Genomic DNA, 27,857 nt, shown 5'->3' with positions numbered 1-27,857 from the left:
CAATCGGATCAGCTCTTTTGCCAATAAAAACATCAGAATTTGGCTGCCTGTGTAAACGCAGCCTCAATTGCTTGTTTCTGTGTGTAGGCTGTTTTGCAACTCAACCTCGGTTGGGTTAGGAGTTTTGCAACTGTGTTGTTTTGTGAATGCCATCTTGTCTTCCTTCTTACCTGTAGGCTATATTTAATAGTGATAACAGGGGAAGAAGCCTACTAAGTCTGGCTGTAAAACTATCATCAAGGTGCTGACTGTCTTTGTCACTCCAGTACAGGATACGCATAAATAACACTGTGTGGGATACTGGCTGTGAACAGAAAGCAGACTAGACTGTTTTGTAATTGCAGATTTCAGCATTTAGAAACAGTAGGATTGGACCTCACATGTCTTTCGTCCTTACTCAGCAAGGCTGGCAGCTACAGCTCAGAACTGCTGCTGCTGTGTGTGTGCGTGTGTGTGTGTGTGTGTGCGTGTGTGTGTGTGTGTGTGTGTGTGTGTGTGTGTGTGAAACTGAGGGAGTTGAGGATGAGGTGAGCTGTTCGTGTGGGTGCAATACGGTTGTTGGAGTCTTCTTGAACCTCACAACACATCTTAATTCAAAGCAAACACCACCAGCACAAAATCTTATTGTGTTTTTCTTGGTTTCTTACTTTACTTTTTCTTGATTTCTTGAATACTGATGGCAGTTCCGTCTGTTTCTCTTCAGATCAGAAGACGTCGGCCCACCCCTGCTACCCTGGTAGCATCTAGTGACCAGTCTTCTCCAGGTAACTGAATAGTATCGCATTCACTTTAATACATAGGACTATTATAGTGTCCATTAATACATAGGACTACTATAGTGTCCTTTAATACATAGGACTATTATAGTGTCCATTAATACATAGGACTATTATAGTGTCCATTAATACATAGGACTACTATAGTGTCCATTAATACATAGGACTACTATAGTGTCCTTTAATACATAGGACTACTATAGTGTCCTTTAATACATAGGACTACTATAGTGTCCATTAATACATAGGCCTACTATAGTGTCCATTAATACATAGGACTACTATAGTGTCCATTAATAAATAGGCCTACTATAGTGTCTTCTGCCCGTCTTCCGTCTACTGGTCCACTGGCAGCGGATCAATCAATCAAATGTATTTAGAAAGCCCTTTAATATCAGCAGTCATCACAAAGTAAAAAGTACTCAGCGTAAAACTCCAAAGAGCAGCAATGCAGAGGCAGATGCACAGTGAAGCAATTTATTATGTATTATAATCTAGTTATATTATACATCCCCTAACCTCCTACCTTTATATTATACATCCCCTAGCCTCCTACCTTTATATTATACATCCCCTAACCTCCTACCTTTATATTATACATCCCCTAACCTCCTACCTTTATATTATACATCCCCTAACCTCCTACCTCTATATTATACATCCCCTAACCTCCTACCTTTATATTATACATCCCCTAGCCTCCTACCTTTATATTATACATCCCCTAACCTCCTACCTTTATATTATACATCCCCTAACCTCCTACCTTTATATTATACACCCCCTAACCTCCTACCTTTATATTATACATCCCCTAACCTCCTACCTTTATATTATACATCCCCTAACCTCCTACCTTTATATTATACATCCCCTAACCTCCTACCTTTATATTATACACCCCCTAACCTCCTACCTTTATATTATACATCCCCTAACCTCCTACCTTTATATTATACATCCCCTAACCTCCTACCTTTATATTATACATCCCCTAACCTCCTACCTTTATATTATACATCCCCTAACCTCCTACCTTTATATTATACATCCCCTAACCTCCTACCTTTATATTATACATCCCCTAACCTCCTACCTTTATATTATACATCCCCTAACCTCCTACCTTTATATTATACACTCCTACCTTTTTACTCCTACTGAGTGACATAAGATGTCCAGGTTGCCATGGTTAGATCTGCATCATACATACAGCATGTACAGCATGTCATTTCCATATCCATAATGTAGTGTGTCCGTACTCCCACTTGGTGCTTCCTATCCTCACTGACTACTGAATCTAGGTTCCCCAGCCCCTTCTGGCTCTAGTCTATCTGTCCTTCTGTCCTTTCTTACCATAGGAACTAACCCCCTAATCCTCATATGGCTCTATTATTGCTGTCCTTCCTGACATTAGGAACCAAACGTATCCCTCTCTTCTCCCAGTGGGATATCTCCTCTCCTCTCCTCTCCTCTCCTCTCCTCTCCTCTCCTCTCCTCTCCTCTCCTCTCCTCTCCTCTCCTCTCCTCTCCTCTCCTCTCCTCTCCTCTCCTCTCCTCTCCTCTCCCCTGTCTCTCTCTGTCTCTCTCTTCCCCCTGGTGTGCTAAGAGAGTGGGACACCTCTGGCCTGATTCCTGTTGTTGACATTCAGAGCCTATTCTGCATGAACAAATAAATTATTGTTTATTTTTGTGTGAAATCGTCAATTGGCAACCCATCCCCCAATGGGATGATTGACACATAAACAAACATTACAATAATTCACTGTGGTAATTCAGTGATAATTCTTCTTCTGGTGTTCTCTGCATTGCACATTGCATAAAGAGTGAACAAATGTAAGGTAAAAATCAATACATAATAATTATTAAGGTTATTCAAACAATAATTATATCCCTCGAGTAGTAAGATAATATACATACATACATACATACATACATACATACATACATACATACATACATACATACATACATACATACATAACATATACAGATAGATAAAAACAGAAAAATGAACCCAGCCTGGCACAAAGAGAAGATTCATATGGGAGACAAGCCTATACACAATCTATGTACACACGTACCATTTACCACATAGAAGCTAAATATTTTTACAATTTAATGATAGGAAGACCTTTTTCTTTTATTCCAGGCTTTATCTAAATATTCCGCAAACGGAAATACACAATGGACAAAAAAACATTTCAGTTTCTCCTCAACGCTCAGCCACATAATGTCAGGGTATATGTGGTGTCCTTTCTGGTGTAAGAGCAAGTGTATATCGTGGTAGAAGGGACACAATGAGTTTCATTCTCTATTTCTTCAAGGTCACAATAGTTACATAGTCTTTCCTCCTCCATTTCACCACAATACCAACCTGTTTCAATACGCAGAGGCAATATCCCTGATCTTACCTGTGCACATAGTGATCTCTTGCTTTTAGGTAGGTTATACATAATACATCTCTCACACACAAATTCACCCTTAATCAAACAAAAGGTTCTCAATTTGGGTTTATGATTCATCTCCTTCACCCATTTTTTTTTTCATATTGCATCAACAGTTGTTTTTTAATAATATCTATGTTGTGATGAGTGTGATAGAAGGAGTCAGGCGCAGGAGGGTAATCACCGAATGCAGAGTTTATTCCGTCGTACACAAATAGCGCTGGATAGCGACAAACGAAACAGGCACAGGGGAAAATCTACCCTGGCAATACAAGGTAAAGGTAGCTCCAACAATAACAGGCACATGGGAAATATCTACCCCGGCAATAACAAGGTACGAGTAGCTCCACCGAGCTACACTACTCTCACAAATAAACAATCACCCACAAGGACAAGGGGGCAGAGGGAACACTTATACATGTACTAATGAGGGGATATGAACCAGGTGTGTGTAATTGACAAGACAAGACAAATGGAATGATGAGATATGGAGCGGCAGTGGCTAGAAGGCCGGGGACGACGAACGGCAAAGCCTGCCCGAACAAGGAGAGGAGGCAGCCTCGGAGGAAGTAGTGACATAAGACTCCCTTAATTTGGTTTTCGTACAGATGTTCACAGTCAGACTGTTGAAAAAGGTCAGACATAACAGTTGCCCAGGATCCCCCTATGGATAGATCCCATTTAAAAACTTTACTAGCTATTCTGGCAGTTGGCATATCCAACAGTCTATTCCAAAGTCTCACCATACACGCATTCCATCTATCCCCGCAGGGTTCCCAGCCCATGTCCCCAGATATTGCAAGTATAGGCGCAAACTTGTGGACACCTAAAAAGTAACATACTGCTCTGTTATGGACATGTTCATTTTTGAGATACCTCTTAAGACCCCATTCCTGCTGAATAGTCCAGAAAAGGACACCCGCATGTCTGATACAGTTTAGAATACGTAGCATAACCAATATCTTTGAGTGTTTTTGATTTTCCTATAACTCACCCAAGAGCTCTTCTTGCTGAGTCGGCCAGGGCAGATGTTCCGTATGGAAAGGTAATATGTTAATCAATAAAAATACCCAAATATTTATAATCGCTAGTAAACTCAAGAATGTCTTCACCAAAACAAAACCGAAAAACACTTCTCTTAGTACCTGGTTTTCTAAAATGCATTATCTGTGTTTTTGTCTGGTTGATCATGAGTCTCCATCTTTTACACCAATTGACTGCACATAATAACATGTTCTGCAAGTCTTGTTCAGTTTTTGCCATCAAAATAATATCATCAGCATATGAAAGGATACTTAGCATTTCATCATCATATCTTACTCCAATATTTAACTGTTTAATTTATTTTGCCAAATCATTTATACACATAGCAAACAAAGTCGGTGATAAGGGTCTCCTTGTTTTACACCCGAGGGTGTGGGAAACCAATCTGTACAATATTCATTTACACACACTCAAGCAATTGGTACTTTGTAGAGACTGGATTGCGTGCTAAAATGTCCCATCAACCCCTGTCTTTAACAAACTATAGGCTAAAATATCCCTATTTACAAAATCAAAAGCTTTCTGGAAATTAATGAAACATGCAAAAGTAGGCTTATCTTCGTGTAATCCATTTCTGATTATTGTACAGACCAAGAAGATATGATCTATACAGGCTCTGGATTTACGATGTGGCGGGTGATTTGGACGGAGTCAGGCGCAGGAGGGTAAATCACAGAATAAATGGTTTATTCGGTAAGACAGCAGTGCACAGCAATGCGTAAAACACTCCAGTGCGGTAAGTACAGGTCACTGGAGAAAACAAGGCACACGGGTGAATATCCCGGCGATACAAAATACAATAGCTCCACCGAGCTATACTCTCCTCCACAATAAACAATCACACACAAAGACAAGGGGGGCAGAGATAATACTTATACAGGTACTGATGAGGGGATATGAACCAGGTGTGTGTAATAAACAAGACAAAACAAATGGAATGATGAGATGATGAGCGGCAGTGGCTAGAAGGCTGGTGACGACGAATGCCGAAGCCTGCCCGAACAAGGAAATGAGGCAGCTTCGGAGGAAGTCGTGACAGTACCCCTACCCTTGACGCGCAGCTCCAGCAGTGCGCTGACACCGGCCTCGGGGACGGCCAGGAGGACGCGGAGCACGGCGAGCTGGATGGCGACGGTGGAAATCCCGCAACAGGGAGGGATCGAGGACATCCCTCACTGGGACCCAGCACCGCTCCTCCGGACCGTACCCCTCCCACTCCACGAGGTACTGAAGGCCCCCCACCCGACGCCTCGAATCCAGGATGGAACGGACGGAGTACGCCGGGGCCCCCTCGATGTCCAGAGGGGGCAGAGGGACCTCCCGCACCTCAGACTCCTGGAGCGGACCAGCCACCATCGGCCTGAGGAGAGACACATGAAACGAGGGGTTAATACGGTAAACAGGAGGGAGTAGTAAACTATACGTAACCTAATTTATTCTCCTCAGGACTTTGAACGGCCCCACAAACCGCGGGCTCAACTTGCGGCAGGGCAGGCGGAGGGGCAGATTCTGGGTCGAGAGCCAGACCCGGTCACCCGGTACAAAGACCAGGGCCTCACTACTAGAGTTGGCTTTCTGGCAACGCGCGGTGCGCTGGAGGTGGACGTGGATGTGGGCAGCGTTCCACGTCTCCTCCGCGCGCCGAAACCAGTCGTCCACCGCAGGAGCTTCGGTCTGGCTCTGATGCCACAGTGCCAGAACCGGCTGATACCCTAAGACACATTGAAAGGGAGTTAGGTTAGTGGAGCAGTGGCGGAGAGAGTTCTGGCAGTAGGACCGCAGGAACCTACCCACATCCTGATTTACCCATTCCACCTGCCCATTAGACTCGAGGTGAAACCCAGAGGTCAGGCTGACCGAGACCCCCAGACGTTCCATGAATGCCTTCCAGACCCTGGATGTAAACTGGGGACGCCGGTCAGACACTATGTCTTCTGGCACCCCGTAGTGCCGGAAGATGTGAGTAAACAGGGCTTCCGCCGTTTGCTGGGCCGTGGGGAGACCGGGCAGAGGAAGGAGGCGGCAGGCTTTAGAAAAGCGGTCCACAACGATAGGATGGTGGTGTTTCAGTGAGAAAGTCAATTGACAAATGGGACCATGGCCATTGTGGAACTAGTAAGGGATGTAACTTACACGCTGGGAGGTGCCTTACTCTGGGCGCACACCAAGCAGGAGGAGACATACACCCTCACGCCCTTAGCCAAGGTAGGCCACCAGTACTTCCCGGTCAGGAAGCACACTGTTCAGCCGATACCTGGGTGACCAGAGGAGTGGGACGTGTGTGCCCAATAGATCAGACGATCACGGACAAGAAATGGCATGTACTGCAGCCCAGCTGGGCACTGAGGTGGAGATGGCTCTGTGCGTAACGCCCGCTCTATGTCCGCGTCCACCGCCCACACTACCGGCGCCCCAATGCAGGAGGCCGGGAGTATGGGGGTGTTGTCTATGGGCCTCTCCTCTGTGTCGTACAGCCGTGCCTTCACGTTCTTCGTACCTGGTATGTATGACAACGTGAAATCAAACTGGGTGAAGAACAAGGCCCACCTGGCCTGGCGAGGGTTCCAGTCCAGATGAGGAAAGGGTGTTTCGTCCCCTCGAGCCAGTGCCTCCACATGGTCAGGGCTCTGACAACAGCCAACAGCTCCCAATCACCAACGTCGTAGTTCTGTTCCGTCGGGCTGAGCGTCTTAGAGAAGAAGGCACAGGGGCGGAGCTTGGGTGGAGTGCCCGAGCATTGAGATAGGACAGCGCTTATCCCTACCTCGGACACATCCACCTCCACTACGAACAGTAATGATGGATCGGGATGGGGCAGTACCGGGGCTGTGGTGAACAGAGCCCTCAGGTTACTGAAAGCCCTGTCAGCCTCAGCAGACCAGCGGAGCCGGGATGGCCCACCCTTCAACAGAGAGGTGATGGGAGCTGCGACCTTGCCAAAGCACCGGACAAACCTCTGATAGTTATTGGCAAAGCCAATAAAGCACTGCACCTCCTTTACCGTGGTTGGAGTCAGCCAATTACGCACGGCTGAAATGCAGTCGCCCTCCATCTCCACACCTGAGGTGATAATGCGTATCCGAGGAAGGAGACGTACTGTTGGAAAAACAGACACTTTTCTGCCTTGGCATAAAGGTCATGTTCCAACAGTCGGCCCAGCACTCTGCGAACCAGTGACACACGGTCGGCGCACGTAGTGGAATACACCAGAATGTCATCGATGTAGACCACCACACCGTGACCAAGCATGTCCCGAAACACCTCGTTCACAAAGGACTGGAAGACGAGCATTCATCAACCTGTACGGCATCACCAGATATTCGTAATGTTCCATGGTTGTGCTGAATGCTGTCTTCCACTCGTCCCCCTCCCAGACACGCACCAGGTTGTACGCACTCCGGAGATCTAATTTCGTGAAGAAGCGCGCCCCATGCATTGATTCTATAACAGAGGAGATGAGGGGTAGAGGGTAACTATAGCGAATGATAGTTTGATTAAGTTCCCAGTAATCAATGCAAGGGTGCAGACCTCCGTCCTTCTTCTTCACAAAAAAAAATAAACTAGAGGAGGCAGGTGAAGTGGAGGGACGTATGAACCCCTGGCGCAGGGACTCGGAGACGTATGTCTCAATTGCCTCCGTTTCAGCCTGCGACAGGGGATAGACATGACTCTTTGGAGGCACAGCATCTTACCAGAGGTTTATCACGCAATCCCCCGCCCGATGAGGTGGTTATTTGATCGCCTGCATTTTGGAAAACGTGTGCACTAAGTCTAAGTATTCAAGGGGGAATGCGCACAGTGGAGGTAGTGTCTGGACTTTCCACTGTGGTTGCACCAACGGAAACAGCTAGACACCTACCCTGACACTCTCATGACCATTCCGTGAGAACCCTCTGCGGCCATGAAAAGGTGGGGTCGTGTAGTGAGAGTCAGGGATGACCCAACACAACAGGGAAATTAGGGGATTCAATAATATAAAAAGTGATTTGCTCCCTATGGGTTTCCTACATAATCATTGTGACTGGTGCTGTAACCTCCCTAACAAAACCTGACCCTAATGGTTGACTGTCAAGTGCTTTGATGGGAAATGGAATGGGTAGGGGAACCAATAAGATACATAACCTATTAGCTAAAGACCTGTCCATAAAGTTCCCAGCTGCGCCTGAATCGACCAGTGCCTTACACTGGGGAACTATCTTGTGCTCAGGGAAGTTGACGTGTATGGTGAAGTACGCAGCAGAGGGCTCTGAACGAGTGTGGGTTTGCGCTACCTAGGGTGACACGAGAGTGCCCTGCCTGCCGCCTCCAAACCCAGAACAATGCTGACGACAGCGTGCAGCAGAATGTCCTCTCTTGCCAGAAGAGTGACACTGGATCTGTTGTCCTCCGTTCTCCCGGATCGCTGCACCACCCAGCTCCTTCGGCACGTGATCCGGGTGGCAGGGGGGTGAAACTGGCAGGCCCCTTCCAGAACGTCCTCTGGAAGCCAAAAGGTTGTCCAACTGGATGGCCATGTCCACTAGCTGGTTGAAGGTCAACGTGGTATCCCAGCAGGCTAGCTCCCTTCGGAAGTCCTCCCGCAGGCTGCACCGGAAGTGGTCGATGAGGGCCTGCTCGTTCCACCCAGACCCCGCCACTAGAGTTCTAAACTCCAGGGCAAAGTCTTGCACGGTCCTCGTCCCCTGCCTAAGATGGACCAGGCACTTGCCGGCCTCTCTTACTTCGGGGGGATGATCGAAGACTGCCCGGAAGAGGCGAGCGAACACCCCGTAGTTGTCCAACGCATCTCCTCCTTCACTCCAGACCGCGTTGACCCACTCCAGGGCTTTCCCCGAGAAGCAGGAGACGAGTGCGGACACCTTCTCCCGCTCCGAGGGAGCTGGGTTGATGGTGGAAAAATAGAGGTCCAGCTGCAGGAGGAATCCCTCGGTCGGGATAGGTGAATCCCTCTGGGTGCTGGAGTGTGGGTGGCTGGATCCGGTCGCTCAGCTGTTCCCGAAGGGTCGGGTCCTCTCCTATCCAGGCGTTGGATGACCTGGAGAACCCGATCCATCGCTTTGCCCAAGCTGGCTAGCATGTTGGAATGCTCCCGGACCTGCTCCACGACTCCAGGCATATTCCCGTTTCCTGCTGACTCCATGCTGTTGGGTGTGTGATTCTGTGGCGGGTGATTTAGACGGAGTCAGGCACAGGAGGGTAAATCACAGAATAATTGGTTTATTCGGTAAAACAGCGGTACGCAGCAATGTGTAAAACACTCCAGTGTGGTAAATACGGCACAATGGAGAAAACAAGGCACATGGGTGAATATCCCGGCGAGACAAAATACAATAGCTCCACCGAGCTATAATAAACTCCACAATAAACAATCACACACAAAGACAAGGGGGGCAGAAGGAATACTTATACAGGTACTGATGAGGGGATATGAACCAGGTGTGTGTAATAAACAAGACAAAACAAATGCAATGATGAGATGAGGAGCGGCAGTGGCTAGAAGGCCGGTGACGATGAACGCCGAAGCCTGCCCGAACAAGGAGAGGAGGCAGCGTCAATCACCTTCTTAACTTCTGCCACAGACAGCTCCTCGTTTGAGTACAGGTTACATATATAAGAGGGTTCTAACATTGTATTTTCCATTTTAGTTCTCAGGGAACTTATGTCTTTATAAAATTATTCCTAAAAATATGCCACATTTTCGTTACATGAGAACAAACTAGCAAACCCCTTCTCCTACTCCTTAAGTACCTGTGTAATATCAGAGTTCAGAGAGAGAGAGATTGTGTGTGTGTGTGTGTGTTTGTGTGGTGGTTGTGTGGTGGTTGTGTGGTGGTTGTGTGGTGGTTGTGTGGTGGTTGTGTGGTGGTTGTGTGGTGGTTGTGTGGTGGTTGTGTGGTGGTTGTGTGGTGGTTGTGTGGTGGTTGTGTGGTGGTTGTGTGGTGGTTGTGTGGTGGTTGTGTGGTGGTTGTGTGGTGGTTGTGTGGTGGTTGTGTGGTGGTTGTGTGGTGGTTGTGTGGTGGTTGTGTGGTGGTTGTGTGGTGGTTGTGTGGTGGTTGTGTGGTGGTTGTGTGGTGGTTGTGTTATAGTAAATGTTGCTTAGTCATTGTAATAGTTATTTATACAATTCTCTATTTTCTGTCTTTGTTCTTATGGATTTTTCTCCCAAGAGATTCACAGGAGATTATCTGAGTCTTTGATTTTCTCCCTGAAGACAAAGAACAGTTCCGTACTACACACACACACACACACACAGGCACATACACACACACACACACACAGGCACATACACACACACACAGGCACATACACACACACACACACCACTCCTCTGATGTCTGTATTACAGTGAGCTGTAGCTGGATGCCTGTCAGTCGAGAGAGAGAGAGAGAGAGAGGGGAGAGAGAGAGAGAGAGAGAGAGAGAGAGAGAGAGAGAGAGAGAGAGAGAGAGAGAGAGAGAGAGAGAGAGGGAGACAGAGAGAGAGAGAGAGAGAGAGAGAGAGAGAGAGGGGGAGAGAGAGAGAGAGAGAGAGAGAGAGAGGGGGAGAGAGAGAGAGAGAGAGGGAGACAGAGAGAGAGACAAAGAGAGAGAGACAAAGAGAGAGAGAGAGAGAGAGAGATCTGAGAGACAAGGCAAGAAGCAGGGGCGGTGTGTTCAATAGGGCGATATGGGCGACGCACTGCCAAACGGGAAAAGGAAGGGATTTTTTTTCTAATCAATTATATCACGGCAACAGTAGTTATCAGTGTTGTAATCTAGACGTCTGATCTGCCACAGTGTGCCACACTGCCACTAAATGTCCAATCAGGCTAAAGTCGTGCTTCAAATGCCCCCCCCCCCCCCTTTGGGGCGATTTCAGTCAGGTTGAAAATCGCCCAGAAGTCTGTCATAGACTCCCATGTAAAATCAATTTTTTTCAAATTTCAGAGCTTTCAATACAATCTCTATGGGTTTCTGAGGGCTTGCACTTACGCGCTTTCGTCATACGTAACGTAACCATGAACGTAACTAAGAAAAGAGCGGGTAGCAGCATCAATCAATTCACGTACTACTATCAAGATGGCTATAGCGTTCAGTGCAACTCGATTGTCTCTTTGAAAGAAGTTCACATCAAAGAGACAACCACAAAGTGCAGGAGCGCTTTTTTGAGTTCCTTCCCATCTCGGAATCAACCTCAGTCTCAATCGCCAGTGTGCTTTTGGAGAGACTGAACGGTCTTTTTGCCGACGACGTGAAAGTCAAACTCATTGCGCAAGCTTACGATGGAGCCAGTGTGATGAGGCGAGAGAAGGCAAAAGGTGCGTGAGCATTTCAAGAAAGGCCATTACGTGCATTGCTATGCGCATCAGCTGAATTTGATCATGCAGCAAGCTAAAAAGTAACTAGTAAACTAGTCCTCAGCATGCCTGATTTCAATGAGAAAGTCATTGACCGCTTTGCTGCATTGAAAGAGAGAAGAGAACAGTTTCAGTACAAGTAATGTAGCCTCTCTCTCTCTTTGTCCCTCCCTGTCTGTCTCTTTAACACACACACGCCCAAATCAGTTCACAGTTGATGTTGTTTAAAATAGTTATTTTTCATTTTAAAAAAAGTAAACAATTTTTTTTACAAATCTATACAATTGGCCAGAATATGGTTGTTCATATTTACAAAGCCATACAGATAGCTGTGTTTACCTTTTCTAGAAATTATTTTCAAATTCTGTTTTCAGGCAAAATGTCTATCACTGTTCATTTTCACAAATCTATACAAGAGGGCAGAATATGGAAGTCTATAAAAATTTCTTATTACCAATAACTTGCATCAATGTTTTCAGTAGCCTCTATCAAAAGCTCCTGCTTGCTCAGGTGCACATATTTCCAATTCAACCATGAGGCCTTTTTGAAGCAAGTAATGTGTATATCAGTATTGATTTATATGCTGCCCCTGTCTTCATGTTGTTGCTGGACATATCTTTTTTAAAATGTGTGTAGGTCACCTAAATCATCAGAAAAATTGCCCCCCCTGAGAATTTTTTCAGGAGCCGCCACTGGCAAGAAGGGCTATAATAATAAAGATACGTCTCTATTGGCTGTAATAATACAGATAAGACTCTATTGGCCATAATAATAAAGATAAGACTATTGGCTTTAATAATAAAGATAAGACCCTATCGGCTATATTAATAAAGATAAGACCCTATGGGCTATAATAATATAGATAAGACTCTATTGGCTATAATAATAAAGATAAGACCCAATGGGCTATAATAATAAAGATAACACCCTATTGGCTATAATAATACAGATAAGACTCTATTTGCTATAATAATAAAGGCAACGGTTCAACAGACTTTTAGCCATAACTGGCTATGAGACTATTGCAGCTCTGTGGGTTTAACATTTAAGGACAATTTTGATACCTTCTGGAAACAAAGCTAATATTATAAGGAGGATGGGATCCACCCAAATCCTTTTGGGTTCCTGGATCCTTTCACATCATTATAAGGCTGCGTTGAGACAATGACTTATCAATGACCCAAGTCCAGCTCATGTAATCCCTGCCATTGTGTCGCTGAGTTATCATAATGCTTAAGCAAATGTACATTATCCTAGGGGCGTTGGAAGACACATTGTAAATAACCTAATTGATGTCCCTCTTACTGCCCGGAATGCCTCCTTTAGCTATTGTATGCAGTAATCATATGCCTATGAACCAGAGTAATAGTGTTAGCACTGAGGTGGTGTCCACTGTGTGCAGCTCACTCTGCACTAATAAAAATAACCTGAGTATGTTTACCTCTGCTAAGCTTCCCAATAAAGCAAGACAAATAATCAACCATCCCAGAAAAGTGCTAAAAATAGCCCACGTTTACATATGTAGCTTTAGAAACAAGGTTCATGAAATCAATAATTTGCTAGTAACAGATGACATTCATTTTCTGACACTCTCTGAAACTCACTTAGATAATACCTTTGATGATACAGTGGTAGCAATACAAGTTTATAACGTTTACAGAAAATACAGAAATGCCAACGTGGGCAGTGTTGCAGTCTATATTCAGAACCACATCCCTGTCAAGCTTAGAGAGGATCTCATGTTAAATACTGTTGAAGTAATATGGCAACAGGTTCATTTGCCTCACCTAAAGCCCATTCTGGCAAGAGAATAGTTAAACACTTACATGGAGAGTTGATTCAAAGTATTTCATATTGCGGTACCGGGTTCACGTAGCAAACGGCACGTGGGTGGCCCATTGCTATATGAGCTAACTGAACAAAGGAAATCTCTTAGCTTATACAGTTGAAGTCGGAAGTTTACATACACTTACATAAAACTCGTTTTTCAAACACTCCACAAATTTCTTGTTAACAAACTATAGTTTTGGCAAGTCAATTGTTTACACACAGATTATTTCACTTATTATTCACTGTATCACAATTCCAGTGGGTCAGAAGTTTACATACACTAAGTTGACGGTGCCTTTAAACAGCTTGGAAAATTCCAGAAAATGATATCATGGCTTTAGAAGCTTCTGATAGGCTAATTGACATCATTTGAGTCAATTGGAGGTGTACCTAGGGATGTATTTCAAGGCCTAACTTCAAACTCAGTGCCTCTTTGCTTGACATCATGGGAAAATCCAAAGAAATCAGCCAAGACCTCAGAAATAAATTTGTAGACCTCCACAAGTCTGGTTCATCCTTGGGAGCAATTTCCAAATGCCTGAAGGTACCACGTTCATCTGTACAAACAATAGTACGCAAGTATAAACACCATGGGACCATGCAGCCGTCATACCGCTCAGGAAGGAGACGCATTCTGTCTCCTAGAGATGAACGTTCTTTGGTGCGAAAAGTGCAAATCAATCCCAGAACAACAGCAAAGGACCTTGTGAAGATGCTGGAGGAAACAGGTACAAAAGTATCTATATCCACAGGAAAACGAGTCCTATATCGACATAACCTGAAAGGCCGCTCAGCAAGGAAGAAGCCACTGCTCCAAAACCGCCATAAAAAAGACAGACTACGGTTTGCTGTCACGATCGTTGAGAGACGGGTCAGACCAAGGTGCAGCGTGATATGCATACATGTTTATTAATACGAATAAACACTTGACAAAATAACAAAAACAACAAAAACGTGAAGTCCTATGGGCTATACACACAACAAGCCTAACAGGAACACAAACAAGATCCCACAACTAAGGTAGGCAACATGGCTGCCTAAGTATGATCCCCAATCAGAGACAACGAGCGACAGCTGCCTCTGATTGGGAATCACACAGAGCCAAACATAGAAATGCAGTGACATAGAATGTCCACATAAAAATTCCCACACATAGAATATTCACACCCTGACTCACCAACTAGCCAACTCTATGTCAGGGCGTGACAGTACCCCCCCCCCCCCCCCCCAAAGGTGCGTACTCTGGCAGCACCAACCTGACTCATTAGGGGAGGGTCCGGGTGGGCATTCCGCCTCGTAGGCGGCTCCGGCTCCGGGCGTGACGACCTCTCCCTCTCTGCCGCCCCGTTGCGCCCCTGGTCTGGTCTGGACCTCGGTGCGATGCTTCCCCTCTCCTTCCTCCCACGATGCACCAAGCCCTGTCTGGACCCTGGTGTGGGAGACCCCGAACCTGGAGAGGGGCTGACGTCTGGGCCTGGATCGGCAATCCTCCCGCGATGCACCAAGCCCTGTCTGGACCCTGGTGTGAGAGGCCCCGACCCTGGAGTGGGGCTGACTTCTGGGTCTGGAGTGGAGCCGCTGACTGGAGCTGAACTGGACCCCGGTGGAGTGGACTGCTCTGGCTCCGGAGTGGAACTGCTGACCGGAGCTGGACTAGGCACTGGTGGAGCGGACTGCTCTGGCTCCGGAGTGGAGCCGCTGACCGGGACTGAACTGGACCCCGGTGGAGAGGACTGCCCTGGCTCCGGAGTGGTGCAGTGGTCTAAGGCACTGCATCGCAATGCTAGCTGTGCCACTAGAGATCCTGGTTCGAATCCAGGCTCTGTCGTAGCCGGCCGTGACCGGGAGACCCATGGCCCAGCGTTGTCCAGGGTAGGGGTGGGAATGGCTGGCAGGGAGGTAGCTCAGTTGGTAGAGCGTTCGATTCGCACGGGGTTTAGTATGAATTTTTTTTTAACAATACAAAAATAATGTATGCACTCACTAACTGTAAGTCGCTCTGGATAAGAGCGTCTGCTAAATGACTAAAATGTAAATGTTAATGTAAAACCGCTGGCCAGAGCTGGACTGGGCACCGGTGGAGCGGACTGCTCTGGCTCTGGAGTGGAGCCGCTGACCAGAGCTGGACTTAACACCGGAGGAGCGGACTGCTCTGGCTCCGGAGTGGAACCGCTGACCGGAGGGGGACTAGGCACCGGTGGAGTGGACTGCTCTGGCTCCGGAGTGGAACCGCTGACCGGAGCTGGACTGGGAACACGCACCACTGGTCTGGTGCGAGGAGCAGGTACGGGGCGTACTGGACTGGATACACGCACCACTGGTTTGGTGCGGGGAGCAGGTACGGGGCGTACCGGGCTGGCGACAGGCACCATTGGTTTGGTGCGAGGAGCTGGTACGGGCCGTACTGGACTGGATACGCGCACCACTGGTTTGGTGCGGGGAGCAGGTACGGGGCGTACCGGGCTGGCGACAGGCACCACTGGTTTGGTGCAGGGAGCAGGTACAGGCGTACCGGGCTGGTGACGCGCACCACTGGTTTGGTGCGGGGAGCAGGTACGGGCCGTACTGGAATGGATACACGCACCACTGGTTTGGTGAGGGGAGCAGGTACGGGGCGTACCGGGCTGCCGACAGGCACCACTGGTTTGGTGCAGGCCGTACCGGGCTGTGGAGGCACACTGGAGGTCTGGATCTTAGAGCTGGCACAACCCATTCCTGGCTGGATGCCCACTTTCGCACGACACGTGCGGGGCGCTGGCACAGGACGCACCTGGCTGTGAATGCGCACTGGCGACAGTGCGTATATCCGCACACCTAGGTTCCTCAATGAACACACGCTGCTTTTGTTGCCTGACCAGCTCCTCTCTCCGTGCCTCCACTATTTCCTTCTCCCTACGGGCCTCCTGCAGCGCCTCCTCTTTAAGGGAGCTCTCCTGCTCTATTCTCCCTATCAGCCCCCGTAATGTGGTGGCCTCCTCTCTTAAACTGTCGATCCGCAGGTCTTGGAGGACCTCTAAAATAGCGGCCTCTTCCTCTACAGTCAGCCCTTTCACGGCCTCCTGCTGCCTCGTCGTCCACCCCGTGCCCCCCCCCCCCCAAAAAAAGGTTTTATTGGGGCTGCTTCTCTTCCTTTTAAGTCGCCGTTTCTCCTCCCTTGCTGCCTCTGTCTGCTCCCAAGGAAGGCGATCCATCCCAGCCTGGATCTCTTCCCATGTCCATGATCCCTTACCATTTAATATCTCCTCCCAAGTCCATGATTTCTGCTCCTCCTGGGCACGCTGCTTGGTCCTTGTTTGGTGGGATCTTCTGTCACGATCGTTGAGAGACGGGTCAGACCAAGGTGCAGCGTGATATGCGTACATGTTTATTAATACGAATAAACACTTGACAAAATAACAAAACACAACGAAAACGTGAAGTCCTATGGGCTATACACACAACAAGCCTAACAGGAACACAAACAAGATCCCACAACTAAGGTAGGCAACATGGCTGCCTAAGTATGATCCCCAATCAGAGACAACGAGCGACAGCTGCCTCTGATTGGGAATCACACCCGGCCAAACATAGAAATGCAATGACATAGAATGTCCACATAGAAATTCCCACACATAGAATATTCACACCCTGACTCACCAACTAGCCAACTCTATGTCAGGGCGTGACATTTGCAAATGCACATGGGGACAAATATCGTACCTTTTGGAGAAATGTCCTATGGTCTGATGAAACAAAAATAGAACTGTTTGCCCATAATGACCATCGTTATGTTTGGAGGAAAAAGGGGGTCGCTTGCAAGCCGAAGAACACCATCCCAAACGTGAAGCACGGGGGTGGCAGCATCATGCTGTGGGGGTGCTTTGCTGCAGGAGAGACTGACGCACTTCACAAAATAGATGGCATCATGAGGAAGGAAAACTAAGACATCACAGGAAGTTAAAGCTTGGTCGCAAATGGGTCTTCCAAATGGACAATGACCCCAAACATACTTCCAAAGTTGTGCCAAAATGGCTTAAGGACAACAAAGTCAAGGTATTGGAGAGGCCATCACAAAGCCCTGACCTCAATCCTATAGAAACTTTGTGGGCAGAACTGAAAAAGTGTGTGCGAGCAAGGAGGCCTACAAACCTGACTCAGTTACACCAGCTCTGTCAGGAGGAATGGGCCAAAATTCACCCAACTTATTGTGTGAAGCTTGTGGAAGGCTACCCGAAACGTTTGACCCAAGTTAAACAATTTAAAGGCAATGCTACCAAATACTAATTGAGTGTATGTAAACTTCTGACCCACTGGGAATTTGATGAAAGAAATAAAAGCTGAAATAAATCATTCTCTCTACTATTATTCTGACATTTCACATTCTTAAAATAAAGTGGTGATCCTAACTGACTTAAGACAGGGAATTTCTTTGTGAAAAACTGAGTTTAAATGTATTTGGCTAAGGTGTTTGTAAACTTCTGAATTCAACTGTATACTTGTTTGCAAGCTAATTCTATCCAACAGTTGCCAACCATTATTGAGTGTCACTCCTCGCCACATATAGGATCACACTATATGGTATCGTGTTGCACCCTAGTCAGGGTATTCCATCACATACTCCTTCTAAGATTAGCACCAGTGGCCCCCCAGCTATCTTGGCCCGCATACCTTCTGGCACCCACCAGTGACAGAAATAAATACATGGAATGTCCTCATCCTCCAAATCCTTATGCAGCACTCAATTATCAAACATGAACTAATCCTTTATAAAATACGTAATATCAATCCCCCCATTTTCATTCTTTTTTGTTGTTGTAAGTATTCCACAGATATAACATTACTTGAACCAAACAAACCAAACATACAAATGAATTCCTAACCTCATGACATCATCCCAGAAAATACATTGATTCATGACAATTTCTAAGTTACATGTAGACTACAATATAGGAAGATGAATATATCCCAATAAAAATAACTTCAAATACATTCTCCATTTCTTCATTCAGAGGACCCCCAAGCTTTCCTCTGGCCACTTGGGGCGCTATCTGATCGACTGAGGTAGTCCTGTTTCCACATTTCCAATCCTGTAAACCTTATATCCACCGTTATACAGTTCCAACATCACATTCCCCACTCCTCAATCAACATTATCAATGGACTCTACACTTGAATATCATGATATAGATGAAGAATTTGTACTTTCCCTCCTTGCATTAATATTGACTGATACATCTCTAGCTGTAATCACTAATCGCATCCTGTATTTCTCTAATATTTCCCATAGCTTTAGCTAAATTTCCAAAACCTTCCTATTCTGATGTATAACATGCATCTCCCCCTATAATCGCAAATAGCATAAACATTCCTATGTCACACACACCAAACCCCATGATAGGAACCAATTCAGTTTTTGCCTAGCAACAGAGATATGGACCACTCTAAAAATCCACATCAATCCCCCCCCTTTGGGAATTAATAGTCCCATATCAACACCTCCAAATACTTCATATGTATATAGTGACTAATATGTGAATACGGTAATCTAATAATTAACATGTTCATGATATCAGGCACAATCCTTGCATTAACCTTATATGTTTCAAACAGTAAGATTCAAAAATGTCTACTCGAAATAAATAATATAAGTGTATCCTAACACATTAAAATAATGTATCGCTGTTTTAACCATAATATCTATTTAAGACAGTTATCTCGCAATTGTACAAGCAATACCAGGCATGTGAAAAATAGTTTCAACATCTTTAGTTACTAATATATACTGTATATAATAATGATTTACTTAAATCACTCAGTCATCTTATAAATCATAACCAAAACCAAATTACTTATCTCAACCAAATTTAGAATGACAATTCTTAGTGATTCACATTGGTCCTATCACTCAAAATTAAAACCCTCAACTTTATCACCCATTACAACTGTCAGAATGTACACCTATATTAACATACAGTATAAATATCCATAATTCTATTATGACCTTCTTCATCCTGAGAATAACTACAGATCATTATCTCAATGCATTCTTACTACTATTAATTTAGCAGTGTATATACCTCCTACCCAAATTACCAAATGTAGAGAAATCCAAATGTATTATCGTCACAGCTAACCGACCCCTTCCTTCCCCGGCACTCAATCTTCTGGCGTCCCTTCAGTATCTTCTTCAGACAGCTTCGTAGTTCAAAATGACTTGCCCATGACAGTGTCCCGACTTCAATGTCTCATCCGAGTCACCCCCATCTCTACCCCTTAAACGATGACACTTCACATCCAAGTATATCTCGACCAAATTATGAAAGACAAGCGTTGTAATTTTGAATTCCGTAAAGTAAGTGTGGAAGAGGTGAAAAAAGTATTATTGTCGATCAACAATGACAAGCCACCGGGGTCTGACAACTTGGATGGAAAATTACTGAGGATAATAGTGGACGATATTGCCACTCCTATTTGACATATCTTCAATTTAAGCCTGCTAGAAAGTGTGTGCCCTCAGGCCTGGAGGGAAGCAAAAGTTATTCCCCTACCTAAGAATATTTACCCCCTTAACTGGCTCAAATAGCCGACCAATCAGCCTGTTACCAACCCTTAGTAAACTTTTGGAAAAAATTTGACCAGATAAAATGCTATTTTACAGTAAACAAATTGACAACAGACTTTCAGCATGCTTATAGGAAAGGACATTCAACAAGCACAGCACTTACACAAATGACTGATGATTGGCTGAGAGAGATTGATGATAAAAATATTTTGGGGGCTGTTTTGAGTAAAGCCAGTGTGTCTATGTATGCGGATGACTCAACACTATACACGTCAGCTACCACAGCGACTGAAATGACAGCAACACTTAACAAAGAGCTGCAGTCAGTTTCAGAATGGGTGGCAAGGAATAGGTTAGTCCTTAATATTTCAAAAACTAAAAGCGTTGTATTTGGGACAAATCATTCACTAAACCCTAAACCTCAACTAAATGTTGTAATGAATAATTTGGAAATTGAGCAAGTTGAGGTAACTAAATTGCTTGGAGTGACCCTGGATTGTAAACTGTCATGGTCAAAACATATTGATACAACAGTAGCTAGGATGGGGAGAAGTCTGTCTATAATAAGGCACTGCTCTGCCTTCTTAACAGCACTATCAACAAGGCAGGTCCTACAGGCCCTAGTTTTGTCGCACCTGGACTATTGTTCAGTCGTGTGGTCAGGTGCCACAAAGAGGGACTTTGCAACTGGCTCAGAACAGGGCAGCACGGCTGGCCCTTGGATGTACACAGAGAGCTAACATTAATAATATGCATGTCAATCTCTCCTGCCTCAAAGTGGAGGAGAGATTGACTTCATCACTACTTGTATTTGTGAGAGGTACATGTTGAATGCCGGACACCCATGCATACCCCACAAGACATGCCACCAGAGGTCTCTTCACAGTCCCCAAGTCAAGAACAGACTATGGGAGTTGCACAGTACTACATAGACCCATGACTACATGGAAATCTATTCCACATCAAGTAACTCATGCCAGCAGTAAAATTAGATTTAAAAAACAGATAAAAATACACCTTATAGAACAGCGGGGACTGTGAAGCAACACAAACATAGACACATGTATACAAACACACGATAACATACGCACTATACACATGTATACATGGATTTTGTGTTATAGATATGTGGTAGTAGAGTAGAGGCCTGAGGGCACACTATGTTGTGAAATCTGTTATGAATGTATTGTAATGTTTTTAAAATGTATAACTGCCTTAATTTTGCTGGACTCCAGGAAGCGTAGCTGCTGCCTTGGCAGGAAGTAATGGGGATCCATAATAAATACAAATACAAATACACCCTATGGTGTAACAAATACACCCTATGGCTATAATAATAAAGTAACACCCTTTTTTTGGGTGTACGGCAGCTCCTGTTTTTCACTAAATAACACCCTATCCCCTACAATGTACTCCACTACTTTTGAACCATAGCCCCACAGGAGAAAGTGCATTACTTTTGAGCATAGGCTCTTTGCAGTAGGGTTCCATTTGAGATTCACTCCTAGTCAGTTTGGAGAACATGGATTTGAAACAAAAAACTTGACGGCCAGAGCCTTGGGATTTGCTAAAAATATGAATGTTTGATGCATCATCACAAACACACTTTAATAAAAATGAAAATGGGCTGGCTTGTTGCCTGCTGTGTTTTTATGAGACAAGTTGTTTCTTCTTTTCATTCAGTTGATGTAGCTGTTAAACCCTGCTGAGTTGGTATTTGGTGCAGAGAGGAGTGATGAAACAGATACAGGCTCATCACAGGCATGTTGAAGAGCTGTTCACATTTCATATGCAGACACACACTCAGACATAGACACACATGTACACACAAACACGCAAGTGTACTCACACATGAAGGTCGCATGGACACACACACAGACACACACACACACACACACACACACACACTGAACTGTAGTGGTGTCTGGGGATGTTTAGGTTGCTAGGCAACAAGGTGGTGTCCTAGAAAAATACTGTTTGTGTGTGTGTATGTGTGATGGTTGTATTATAGTACATGTTGGCTCAGTCCAGTGGTTGTTGTTGTAGTTATTGTCAGCATCGTGACTACCCTGTGCCACTTGTCCTGCTGACGTCAGGCAGAGGTCTGAGGGGGGTCATTAGACCATCTGGACTGACTGGAACAAGGTCACACACACACACACACTGGCACACACACACACACACACTGGCACACACACACACACTGGCACAAGGTCATCTTAGTCACCATTCATCTTCAGGTCCCTCTGGGGTCTGGGAACACAGCTGTAGTCTGGCAGAGCTATAGGACTATATACTGGAACACAGCTGTAGTCTGGCAGAGCTATAGGACTATATACTGGAACACAGCTGTAGTCTGGCAGAGCTATAGGACTATATACTGGAACACAGCTGTAGTCTGGTGAGCTATAGGACTATATACTGGAACATGGGAACACAGCTGTAGTCTGGAAGAGCTATAGGACTATATACTGGAACATGGGAACACAGCTGTAGTCTGGAAGAGCTATAGGACTATATACTGGAACATGGGAACACAGCTGTAGTCTGGAAGAGCTATAGGACTATATACTGGAACATGGGAACACAGCTGTAGTCTGGAAGAGCTATAGGACTATATACTGGAACACAGCTGTAGTCTGGCAGAGCTATAGGACTATATACTGGAACACAGCTGTAGTCTGGCAGAGCTATAGGACTAAATACTGGAACACAGCTGTAGTCTGGCAGAGCTATAGGACTATATACTGGAACACAGCTGTAGTCTGGCAGAGCTATAGGACTATATACTGGAACACAGCTGTAGTCTGGCAGATCTATAGGACTAAATACTGGAACACAGCTGTTGTCTTTCAGAGCTATAGGACTATATACTGGAACACAGCTGTAGTCTGGCAGATCTATAGGACTATATACTGGAACACAGCTGTAATCTGGCAGATCTATAGGACTATATACTGGAACACAGCTGTTGTCTTTCAGAGCTATAGGACTATATACTGGAACACAGCTGTAGTCTGGCAGAGCTATAGGACTATATACTGGAACATGGGAACACAGCTGAAGTCTGGAAGAGCTATAGGACTATATACTGGAATATGGGAACACAGCTGTAGTCTGGAAGAGCTATAGGACTATATACTGGAACACAGCTGTAGTCTGGCAGAGCTATAGGACTATATACTGGAACACAGCTGTAGTCTGGTGAGCTATAGGACCATATACTGGAACACAGCTGTAGTCTGGCAGAGCTATAGGACTATATACTGGAACACAGCTGTAGTCTGGAAGAGCTATATGACTATATACTGGAACATGGGAACACAGCTGTAGTCTGGAAGAGCTATAGGACTATATACTGGAACATGGGAACACAGCTGTAGTCTGGAAGAGCTATAGGACTATATACTGGAACATGGGAACACAGCTGTAGTCTGGAAGAGCTATAGGACTATATACTGGAACATGGGACACAGCTGTAGTCTGGAAGAGCTATAGGACTATATACTGGAACACAGCTGTAGTCTGGCAGAGCTATAGGACTATATACTGGAACACAGCTGTAGTCTGGCAGAGCTATAGGACTATATACTGGAACACAGCTGTAGTCTGGCAGAGCTATAGGACTATATACTGGAACATGGGAACACAGCTGTAGTCTGGAAGAGCTATAGGACGATATACTGGAACACAGCTGTATTCTGTCAGAGCAATAGGACTATATACTGGAACACAACTGTAGTCTGGCAGAGCTATATGACTATATACTGGAACATGGAACACAGTTGTAGTCTGGCAGAGCTATCGGACTATATACTGGAACACAGCTGTAATCTGGCAGATCTATAGGACTATATACTGGAACACAGCTGTTGTCTTTCAGAGCTATAGGACTATATACTGGAACACAGCTGTAGTCTGGCAGAGCTATAGGACTATATACTGGAACATGGGAACACAGCTGAAGTCTGGAAGAGCTATAGGACTATATACTGGAATATGGGAACACAGCTGTAGTCTGGAAGAGCTATATGACTATATACTGGAACATGGAACACAGTTGTAGTCTGGCAGAGCTATCGGACTATATACTGGAACACAGCTGTAATCTGGCAGATCTATAGGACTATATACTGGAACACAGCTGTTGTCTTTCAGAGCTATAGGACTATATACTGGAACACAGCTGTAGTCTGGCAGAGCTATAGGACTATATACTGGAACATGGGAACACAGCTGAAGTCTGGAAGAGCTATAGGACTATATACTGGAATATGGGAACACAGCTGTAGTCTGGAAGAGCTATAGGACTATATACTGGAACATGGGAACACAGATGTAGTCTGGCAGAGCTATAGGACTCTATACTGGAACACAGCTGTAGTCTGGCAGAGCTATAGGACTATATACTGGAACACAGCTGTAGTCTGGCAGAGCTATAGGACTATATACTGGAACACAGCTGTAGTCTGGCAGAGCTATAGGACTATATACTGGAACACAGCTGTAGTCTGGTGAGCTATAGGACTATATACTGGAACACAGCTGTAGTCTGGCAGATCTATAGGACTATATACTGGAACACAGCTGTAGTCTGGCAGATCTATAGGACTATATACTGGAACACAGCTGTAGTCTGGCAGATCTATAGGACTATATACTGGAACACAGCTGTAGTCTGGCAGAGCTATAGGACTATATACTGGAACACAGCTGTAGTCTGGAAGAGCTATAGGACTATATACTGGAACACAGCTGTAGTCTGGCAGAGCTATAGGACTATATACTGGAATATGGGAACACAGCTGTAGTCTGGAAGAGCTATAGGACTATATACTGGAACATGGGAACACAGCTGTAGTCTGGAAGAGCTATAGGACTATATACTGGAACACAGCTGTAGTCTGGCAGAGCTATAGGACTATATACTGCAACACAGCTGTAGTCTGGCAGAGCTATAGGACTATATACTGGAACACAGCTGTAGTCTGGCAGATCTATAGGACTATATACTCGAACACAGCTGTAGTCTGGTGAGCTATAGGACTATATACTGGAACACAGCTGTAGTCTGGCAGAGCTATAGGACTATTTACTGGAACACAGCTGTAGTCTGGCAGAGCTATAGGACTATATACTGGAACACAGCTGTAGTCTGGTGAGCTATAGGACCATATACTGGAACACAGCTGTAGTCTGGCAGATCTATAGGACTATATACTGGAACACAGCTGTAGTCTGGCAGATCTATAGGACTATATACTGGAACACAGCTGTAGTCTGGCAGATCTATAGGACTATATACTGGAACACAGCTGTAGTCTGGCAGAGCTATAGGACTATATACTGGAACACAGCTGTAGTCTGGAAGAGCTATAGGACTATATACTGGAACACAGCTGTAGTCTGGCAGATTTATAGGACTATATACTGGAATATGGGAACACAGCTGTAGTCTGGCAGAGCTATAGGACTATATATACTGGAACACAGCTGTAGTCTGGAAGAGCTATAGGACTATATACTGGAACATGGGAACACAGCTGTAGTCTGGCAGAGCTATAGGACTATATATACTGGAACACAGCTGTAGTCTGGAAGAGCTATAGGACTATATACTGGAACATGGAAGACAGCTGTAGTCTGGCAGAGCTATAGGACTATATACTGGAACATGGGAACACAGCTGTAGTCTGGCAGAGCTATAGGACTAAATACTGGAACACAGCTGTAGTCTGGCAGAGCTATAGGACTATATACTGGAACACAGCTGTAGTCTGGCAGAGCTATAGGACTACATACTGGAACATGGAAGACAGCTGTAGTCTGGCAGAGCTATAGGACTATATACTGGAACATGGGAACACAGCTGTAGTCTGGCAGAGCTATAGGACTAAATACTGGAACACAGCTGTAGTCTGGCAGAGCTATAGGACTATATACTGGAACACAGCTGTAGTCTGGCAGAGCTATAGGACTATATACTGGAACACAGCTGTAGTCTGGAAGAGCTATAGGACTATATACTGGAACACAGCTGTAGTCTGGCAGAGCTATAGGACTATATACTGGAACACAGCTGTAGTCTGGCAGAGCTATAGGACTATATACTGGAACATGGAACACAGCTGTAGTCTGGCAGAGCTATAGGACTATATACTGGAACATGGGAACACAGATGTAGTCTGGCAGAGCTATAGGACTATATACTGGAACACAGCTGTAGTCTGGAAGAGCTATAGGACTATATACTGGAACACAGCTGTAGTCTGGCAGAGCAATAGGACTATATACTGGAACACAGCTGTAGTCTGGCAGAGCTATAGGACTATATACTGGAACATGGAACACAGCTGTAGTCTGGCAGAGCTATAGGACTATATACTGGAACATGGGAACACAGATGTAGTCTGGAAGAGCTATAGGACTATATACTGGAACACAGCTGTAGTCTGGCAGAGCTATAGGACTATATACTGGAACACAGCTGTAGTCTGGCAGAGCTATAGGACTATATACTGGAACACAGCTGTAGTCTGGCAGAGCTATAGGACTATATATACTGGAACACAGCTGTAGTCTGGCAGAGCTATAGGACTATATACTGGAACACAGCTGTAGTGTGGCAGAGCTATAGGACTACATACTGGAACACAGCTATAGGACTACATACTGGCACACAGCTATAGGACTACATTCTGTCCTGCTAAGTCTGTTTGTGGGTTTATCATTTATTTACTTTTTAATTTGAGTAATTTAGCAGACACTCTTATACAGAGCGATTTACAGGAGGAATTAGGATTAAGTGCCTTGCTCAAGGGCACATCGACAGGTTATTCACCTAGTTGGCTTGGGGATTCGAATCAGCAACCTTTCGGTTCATGGCCCAACGCTCTTAACCACTAGGCTACCTGCCACCCAGGACATTTCCTCACTGTTGTTTATCTTACAGTTTAATTCACAACCCATCTCTTATTTTCCCTCCTACAGAAATAGATGAAGACCGTCTTCCAAACCAGTTATACAAGGTAATCAACTGTGTCCTTCATATGGAATGTATATATAGAGAATTCATTAGTAACTAGAACCCATAGACGAATGAACTGCAAAAATCTCTGAAGCTGGAGACTCTTATCTCCCTCACTAACTTTAAGCATCAGTTGTCAGAGCACCTTACCGATCACTGCACCTGTACCTGCACAGCCCATCTGAAATTAGCCCATCCAACTACCTCATCCCCATATTGTTATTTATTTAGCTCATTTGCACCCCAGAATCTCTATTTGCACATCATCTCTTGCACATATATAATTCCAGCGTTAATACTAAATTGTAATTATTTTGCACTATGGCCTATTTATTGCCTTACCTCCATAACTTGCTACATTTGCACACACTGTATATATATTTTCTGTTGTATTTATGACTTTATGTTTTGTTTACCCCATATGTAACTCTGTGTTGTTGTTTTTTATCGCACTGCTTTGCTTTATCTTGGTCAGGTCGCAGTTCTAAATGAGAACTTGTTCTCAACTGGCTTACCTGGTTAAATAAAGGTTAAATATTTTTTTCTTTTACAAAATCTTCTGGCTGGCTTACCTTTTTTAACTTCTGCTGACATGTTGTTGCAGGCAGCCCTGTTGAACTCTCCCAGGCAGAGGAGGAAGGCAGTAAGAGGCACGCCCACCATGAAAGGTGAGGTCATAAAGCTTAGAATTGTAGAGAAGGTAACGCATGAGCATCAAGTGTGCATCAACATAGTCATTTAAGATAGGCTCCTTTATTTAAATTGCGGTGTGACTTTCTTCAGTTTAATAATATGTTAGTCCGCCCAAAGTTGTGATTGTGTCCTCAGTTTGCACACTCTTCACTTCCAAAACAGA

General features: G+C 45.1%; 1 protein-coding gene across 1 annotated transcript in view; it reads left to right on the top strand.

Annotated features, from left to right (window-relative positions):
* Positions 1-27,857, top strand: part of LOC311134096 (protein phosphatase 1 regulatory subunit 1A-like) — a gene marked incomplete at both ends in the record, with an annotated part of 66,712 nt that overhangs the window by 24,515 nt on the left and 14,340 nt on the right. Inside the window, 3 exons of the mRNA XM_084167685.1 lie at positions 704-764; positions 26,965-27,002; positions 27,606-27,669. Coding sequence (XP_084023811.1) covers positions 704-764; positions 26,965-27,002; positions 27,606-27,669 — 163 coding nt within the window. The remainder of the gene's footprint in view (positions 1-703; positions 765-26,964; positions 27,003-27,605; positions 27,670-27,857) is intronic.

This window comes from Coregonus lavaretus (assembly GCF_964263955.1).
Source record: "Coregonus lavaretus genome assembly, chromosome: 8".
Lineage (NCBI taxonomy): Eukaryota > Metazoa > Chordata > Actinopteri > Salmoniformes > Salmonidae > Coregonus > Coregonus lavaretus.
This window is presented reverse-complemented; position numbering and strand designations above follow the sequence as displayed.